At 53.8% G+C, this 7319-nt stretch overlaps 2 protein-coding genes across 2 annotated transcripts in view; one reads left to right on the forward strand and one right to left on the reverse strand.

The window, feature by feature from the left end:
• Positions 1-7319, reverse strand: part of DNAH1 (dynein axonemal heavy chain 1) — a 71667-nt gene that overhangs the window by 11042 nt on the left and 53306 nt on the right. The window contains exons 56-59 of the mRNA XM_035894624.1: positions 1993-2184; positions 1372-1539; positions 560-751; positions 12-143 (exon numbers count right to left, since the gene is read on the reverse strand). Coding sequence (XP_035750517.1) covers positions 12-143; positions 560-751; positions 1372-1539; positions 1993-2184 — 684 coding nt within the window. The remainder of the gene's footprint in view (positions 1-11; positions 144-559; positions 752-1371; positions 1540-1992; positions 2185-7319) is intronic.
• LOC118452317 (HAUS augmin-like complex subunit 3) lies at positions 2120-6331 on the forward strand. The gene is made up of 4 exons (XM_035894627.1): positions 2120-3925; positions 4099-4529; positions 5181-5397; positions 5809-6331. The coding sequence occupies exons 1-4, from the start codon at positions 2666-2668 to the stop codon at positions 6058-6060; spliced, it is 2160 nt and encodes a 719-aa protein (XP_035750520.1). The 5' UTR covers positions 2120-2665; the 3' UTR covers positions 6061-6331.

Below are 7319 nucleotides of genomic sequence, written 5' to 3' on the forward strand. Positions count from 1 at the left end.
TGCACACTTACTGTGAAAGGGCCCAGGTAGGCCACAAAGCCAGCTGCAACCAGCATGTCCCCGGTGATGTTGTTGATCTTGTAATCCAGGTTCTCGACAGTATCCTGCCAGCGCACCTTCTCATCAGCTAGGCTGTTTATGAGCTGTGGGATAAGTTGCACACATGAGAGCTGCTCTGTGGTCTAACCTTGTGTCCTGGACCTGCTGCTCTCTGGGTAATGCTGCAGGTGACTTTAGTGATCAGAGGTTACAGTGTAGCCCCTGCCACATCCTGAATTCTGTCCCCAGCTTTGAACACTTAATCCTGGGATTACTCTCAGCTGTCCTGGAGATGTGTTGCTGCCTGAAGAAGCTGTGCACAGGAGGACAGCAGCTTTTCATACCAGTGCCTGGCTAGCATAGCTTCCCCAGTCCTGTTGTGCTGCTGAGATCTGGCCAGTCAGCTTCAACCTAGGATTGTCATGAGTTGCAAGGCACATAGATGTCTTCACCACTGTGCTCCTTGACCTGAAATGAGGTTGTCTCATGTAAGCAGGCAGAACCTAGCTCTGTCCCTTACCGTATCGGCACGGCCCAGTCTCTGCTGACACTGCTCACACTTCATCTCCAATTCCTCCTTCTTGGCTATGCAGATCTTGTACTTGGCTTGCAGCATGGCGATGCCATCTTCGACCTCCCTCAGACGCTCCTTAGCTTCCTCAAGGACCTGCTGAGTGGCACGCAGGTCCTCTTCTGCTTCCCGCCAGGCTTGCTGGGGAGATACACAAGGAAACAGTGGATATGCTGGACATGTGGCCAGGCTCCTCCCCAAAAAGCCAGAGACCCTGGGGCAAGAGTTGGTTTTCCATAAAAGCACTAGCTGATTTTGAGACTCTTCTCTGTGTGACAAACGTTGACCTGCCCAAATCCATGGGGATGTTCTGCAAGCCCAGGAATAAAAGTAGGGGCGACGAGGGCATTTCTGCATAGTTCCAAAAACCTAAGAGCCTGTGCTAGCTTACACAAGCTCAGGATGTGGCCCACTGGTGAACAGGAGGAAAGGTTCCTCTGCTTGCCCCAAAATAATAATAAAGAAATAGCTAGGCTTGGAGAGGATTAAGGCTGAAACAGTAGTGAGATGCGGGAATGCTTCTCTAAGTACAGGAACTTGGCACTAAGAACAAGGTATCGCTTCTGTCCCAGCGTATTCTAGGCTGATTTATTCTACTTTATTATGTTACCGGGTTTTGAGGCTTTGGCTCTGCTAAGGCTTGGTCTGAACACTACGTTCTGACCAGCAGAACATGGTGACTCTCAGCATCTCCCACAGAAGGGCACTGCTGGTACTGCGTTCCCTAACACCTAGAGCAACCAGGTCATGCTGCCTCTTACCCGCTTGGGCTCCACGACCTTGGCCACAAAGTGGTACTTGTGCATGGCACGCACCCACTGGCAGATGGAGGTGCAAGCTTTGGAGACCTTGGCGATGGCAGCTGGCTGAAACTCCTCACTGTCAATGTAGGGCTGGATGGCCCTGATCACGGTGTCCGCAATATTGTCCTGCAAAGAATGGTGGGAGAGAAAGGAGATTGGTGAAGAGGGTGTTAGAGGATCTGACTGAGGAGGGTCTCAAAGGGCTTTCCCCAGTGGCTGTGGCCTGCCCTGGGACCTGGCAGGGTGGTCAAGTCATCGCACTGGAGCAAGAGGAATCAAATTGCTGCATGTTGAGGCCTGGGAGGCACGGCTGTGGGATTGGGTAAATCCCATCCCATCCCATCCCACTTCCATCCAGCATGCAAAGAGCAGAGGGACAGAAGGGGAAGACTGGTGCATCTGGGTCCCATTGCTCAAGGCAATGAAGTGCATCCAGCTGATGTAAAGGCTTCCAGATGAAATACACCCTCATCCTCTGTGCTGTTGCCCACAAGGAGCTTTAAGCTTCATTGCTGTGAGAAGGATTTCTGTGAGGCAATACCTGATCCCTGATCACAGCCTCCCTCTGCCACCACTTACCTTATCGTACTTAAACAGGCTGTCCAGGAACTTCCCTGGGTCCTGGAGAAGGCCCCTGCCTGGCTCCCAGTAGTCATCCACCTTGGAGCCTAGTTTTTCTCCTGCCACCTTTTTGGGCTTGATTCCTTTCATAATGCAGACAGCTTCAATCACCATCTTCACACCAAGGGGGGGCCGCTGCATTGCTCGTACCTTCAAAACCCAAATGGAGACAGTGGGTTGGCCTGGTTCTCAGTGAGATAGGGTGCTCATCCCTCAGCTGGCCCAGGGCAGATTGGGACCAGAGGCAGAACATTTGGAGGATGCAATGCACAGGCAGGAAGGAGAGAGGTATTTGAAAGGAAAGCTGGTTATCAGAAAGGGCATGGAGCAAACTAGGTAGGCTGAAAAAGCCTGCTCTGATAGGTGTATCTTACAGGCTGAAGATGTTTTAGCAAAGGGGCTAGACCTGTATGGCCCTGGGGTGGAGGCCATCTGGAAATGGGACACAGGCAGGCTTTCTCCCTTGCTCTGTGGGCTCTCATTTATCTTGTACCTCACTGTAGCAATGCTGTACCCCACGAGCTGGTCTGCAGCACTTGTGGAGAGACTGCTTGAGTCTCTCCTCAAGCAGGCAGCTAGGAGTGCTGCTGCACCACCCTTGAGATAGCTGTGGGTGTCAGGACCCTTAAGGATGACTCCTGCTTTTTCTCTTCCAGTGCTGACCATCCTTGCCATGTTCAGCCAGGGGTACTCCCAGGCCTTCCCGCTGGACAGAGTCAACAGAGGGGCACAGTTTGTGGCAACGCTGAGGCTGGTCTACCCCCATGCAGACACCCTATGTGAGAAGGACTTTGACTGGCTCTTTGACTGCCCTCAGACAAAGCAGTTCCTCGAGTGGTTCTGCAGCACGGTGAGCGAGGAGAATGTGCTGAGCCCAGCTGAGGTGGAGGCCTACGAAGCCCTGGTGGCTGCAGGCAAGCCCATCCTGGAAGGCGATGCCCTCGAGCAGGCATTGCAGATGTGCTGCCAGGTCCCACAGCTCCCAAGTGTGCTACCAGATAATGAGGGTCCCTCTCTGGAGGCCCTGCAGCAGGAGCTTCAGGAACTAAAGGACTACCATGACCGTCAGCTCTGGCGGCATAGCAAGCTGCAGGTTTGGGTAGCCAAACTGCAGCAGGAGCTGAGGTATTTGGAGGAGGAGGAAAAAGCGGTGAAGCAGGACTTGAGGAAGGCTCAGATGGACCTGGAAGTGGAGATCTTACAAACCAGTGCTGTCCTGAGCCAGATCAGCAATGCTGCAAAGCAGCTGGCCGAGTGGCATGAGGATGTGGGGAAAGGCCGGCCACCAGAACTGCTATGTGAGATGGATCTCGCTCCTTACATGGAGCTAGAACAACAGGCCACTGACATGTATGAGAGGCTCATCCAGCAGGTCCTACTGGGGAATGTCCAGGCTCCAGGTGCTCAGGGAGCAAGTACAGAGAGAGAGTGCAGCCTGAAGGAAACGTTGAAGGCTGGGACACAGATGGACTTAGACTGGGAAATACCAGAAGGAAGAAGAGGAGCTCCTTATCAAGAGTGTGCAAAGACACCACGGGGGGTGGTAGCAGCAAGTCGGGGAATATGGGTCCAAGGCTCGAGGGCAGAGCTGCTAGCGGAGGGGATGAATGGAAGAGAGGTGTTGAGCATGAGGGATGAGGACGAGAGCGATAGCAGCCAGAAAGCCACAGAGAGAATGGACGCCAAGCAAACAACGATGCCAAAAAGTCTTGGGACTGGTGGAGATGAGCTACTGAGGGACCAAGACAGCTTCTGTAAGGAGCTGAGCCGAATGGAGAAAGCACATATCTGTGCCCAGAGGGAGGTTATAGTCATGTCAGCAAAAGTGGAAGGCAACTGTGCTGCGCTGGAGTGGGCCCAAAGGACCCTGGAAGCTCTTGAGGAGAACCAGGTAGGGCCAATGCTCCCTTTCCTCCACCGTTTGTGGCAGGGTCTGCCTGTGCTGTGGGCAGTCCCTCCTGTTGAATGCTGGAGCACAGCTGATGTGTCAGGAGGGAGTGGCAGAGCCATGCAGCACTAGCGGTGTGGCCTGACACCAGCCTGTCTCGTCTTCCCCCTGCATAGCACGTAGTGGAGGCAGAACTGCAGAGCCAGGCAGCCATGCTTCAGAAGCAGCTTCATGCCCTACGTTGCGACATCACACAGACCCTGACCCACCAGCTGCCACCCCTGCTGAGGGCAGAGGCCTGCCTCTCCTGCCTGCCCATCCTGCAGAGGCAGCTCAGCCTGGAAGCTGCCCATCTGCAGTACATTGCTGAGAGGCAGGAGGAGGTGGCTGCATGGGTGGTGAACCAGCACAGCCGCCTGGATCTGCTGGAGCTCCAGCTGAAACGGGAGAGAAAGGAGCTGGATCAGAAGGCTTCTCAGCTGAGGGAGATGAAAACTGCCATGAGGAAAGCCCAGACCAGGCTGCAGGAGCAGCAGAACTACTTCAAAGATGCCAGTTCCTCTCAGAAGGGTCATCCATGCATGCCCAAAGACCTCTCTGCTGTACGGTAAGGCCTGTGTGTGTGTGTGTGTGTGTGCATGAGGAACAAACTAGGTGTGGAGGAGAATGGGAATGGGAGAGGCATGTTGCAGACTCAAGCTACCAGGCAGTCTAGCAGTGCTCCGCTGCCAGTGCAGAGCCTCCCTGACCATGGTGGTGTGAAATTCCCCAGAAGGTGGCATCTGCTTCTTCCTGGCTGGCTAGGGTTGATGCAGCAAAGCATGGGCTTGGAGAAGAGAATGAGTACAGAGAACAGAGGTTTTCCTAGGATGTGAAGGCAGAGAGTGTAGAAGCAAATCTTCAGCCGTGGAGAAGGAGAGCTGGGCCAGAAGGAAGCACAAGCTGCTAGGAGCAAAAGTTTTCTCTGGTGGGGTGTCCTGCACTGACATGGGCTTCTCAGTCCTCCCTGCACAGCTCTGGAGTAGCTGGTGCTGGTGTCTACCAGTAAGCAGTCCCTAACTGGCTCTTGAGCCAGCGTGGTCCTTACATGCTCTTCTCAGACCTCTAGGACACGGGCTGCTCACCAGTGGTGGCTGTCCTCTTGTTGCCCCACAGCTGCTTGCATCTTGGTCCCATAGCTCACAATGTCCCCTGAGCCCTGTTCTTCCTCAGCACTGGCACACTGCTCACACCTCTGGCTGGTTGTCCCCTCTTGCAGGCTCTGGAACATGCTGGTGGGAAAAGATCAGGAGGAGCAGCCCTTCCACAGCTATGAGGCTATAGCAGCCCAGTGCTCCCAGTTGGTTTGGGACCAGAGGGTGCTGGAAGCACAGCTGTCAGCTCCTATACCCCAGCTCCCTGCCCTGGAGTCCTCCATAGAAATGCTCTACCAGTTGCTGTACAACAGCTCCAACCAGCTGCAGCTCTCCTCTCCGGTAAGCAAGGACTCCTGCTCCACCAGGTCTTGCTGGCTAGCATAGGGCTGTGAGTCAGAGCCCTTTGCGCCATCCTCCCTGGGTGCAGGGGGGAGAACTTACTGCCTCTCAGCCCATAGAGGGAGAGGAGGTTGGCCTGATCCTTGCCTTGTCCCAAAAGTTATCCAGTAAGGCAGCGGCTGGCTGACGGACAAAGGTGATTCTCGCTGTGCTTCGCATGTGCTATTAGGTATAGAGATTGGGGTGCCTTAGCCAGGGTGGCCCAAGGAGCTACCTCTGTTCCTTGGACTGGATGTGTTTGGAGGCCAGAGCTAGGTGGGTATTTTGTTTCTGGTGGGCTGAGCTGTTCCATAGGTGGGAGGAAATCCCTCTCTTTCTCCATGTTCACATGCACATTTTCCTGCCCCTCAGGAGATCACTGAGCTGATGCAGCAACTGATCACCATGCAGGACAACCTCTACCAAATGCTGGCAGACCTCCTGAGTGACCTGAAGGTCAAGCGCAGATCTCTGCAGAGCTCTAGACTGCAGACAGAGCGCAATCTTTATGTGTATTTTTACTGTGATGAGGATCGGCTGAGCAAAGTGGTGGAGGAGTTGGAGAAGCAGGTGTCTGCTTCCTCCAAGGGACAACTGATGGAGCTTCCCTATGCAAAGGAGTAGGTCAAAGGGATGCTTGCTCCCTGCCATAGAAGTGATGTCATCTTTTGGTTGGGCTGGGTCATTAATCCTGGACAGGGAGAGAACTCTGATGGTCCTGGCTCCAGTGAAACGTTACTTGGGTCATGGCTCAGCAGCTGGGCTTAAATAAAGAATTTCCTGAAGGTGGTGGGTGGGTTAGATAATGTACAAGTAATTAATGCATTTTGTGAGCTGGCACTGGAAGCCTTGTAGAGGCAGGAGACTTCTCATGCCAACTCTGTAAGAGGATGGGTGCTGGGGACAAGTGGATTGACACTGTCAGTGTCTTTCTGCACCTTCTGGGGAAAGAAGTTTTGTATGTTTTGTGAGGAATAAAAAGGTCTGTTATCCACAATTGCAGAGCAATAAGCCTGTCCCTCCCCTCCACAGCTGTTACACCCTGTGTGCTGAAATCTTGTACTTGGTGAGTTTGCTCTCTTGGCTATTGGCTGCGGCACTTGCCAGGCTCCGAATCGCCCTCCTTTCTCTGACTATCCTATTTCAAGCCAGTAGTCTTTGAAGTCAGCCCACGAGCCATTGCCTCTTCCTCTTCTCTGCCTGTGGTGGATCCCCTTTTAAAAGATCCTGCTGGATCAGTGTGCTGCTAGGTCTGTCCCTATGCTGTGCAGTCAATATTCAGCGTTGCACTGTGGTGCTGCCTACCCCCACAGACAGGCACCATGGGGTGAACCCTCCTCAACACCCTCTCTGGCACAATTTGGAAACAACACCCAGGAGCCAGTTGCTGCCTCTCTGCCCTTCAAAACTCTTTGCTTCTGAAGGAGTGAAGCTGAGAAGCTGCATGGGCAGCTGCCAAGAGCATGGATTTGATGGGTGGACTGTTCAGTGGATAAGGAACTGGCTGGATGGTCGCATCCAGAGGGTAGTGGTCAATGGCTCGATGTCCGGATGGAGACCGGTGACGAGTGGTATCCCTCAGGGGTCCGTACTGGGACCGGTGCTCTTTAACATCTTCATCAATGACTTAGACAGCGAGATCGAGTGCACCCTCAGCAAGTTTGCAGATGATACCAAGCTGAGTGGTGCAGTTGACACACCAGAAGGAAGGGATGTCATCCAAAGAGACCTGGACAGGCTGGAGAGGTGGGCCTGTGTGAACCTCATGAGGTTCAACAAGGCCAAGTGCAAGGTCCTGCACCTGGGTTGGGGTAACCCCCAGTATCAATACAGGCTGGGGGAAGAAAGGATCGAGAGCAGCCCTGCCAAGAGGGACTTGGGGG

The sequence above is a fragment of the Egretta garzetta genome, unplaced genomic scaffold (assembly GCF_000687185.1).
Source record: "Egretta garzetta isolate BGI_Z169 unplaced genomic scaffold, ASM68718v1 scaffold215, whole genome shotgun sequence".
Classification (NCBI taxonomy): Eukaryota; Metazoa; Chordata; class Aves; order Pelecaniformes; family Ardeidae; genus Egretta; species Egretta garzetta.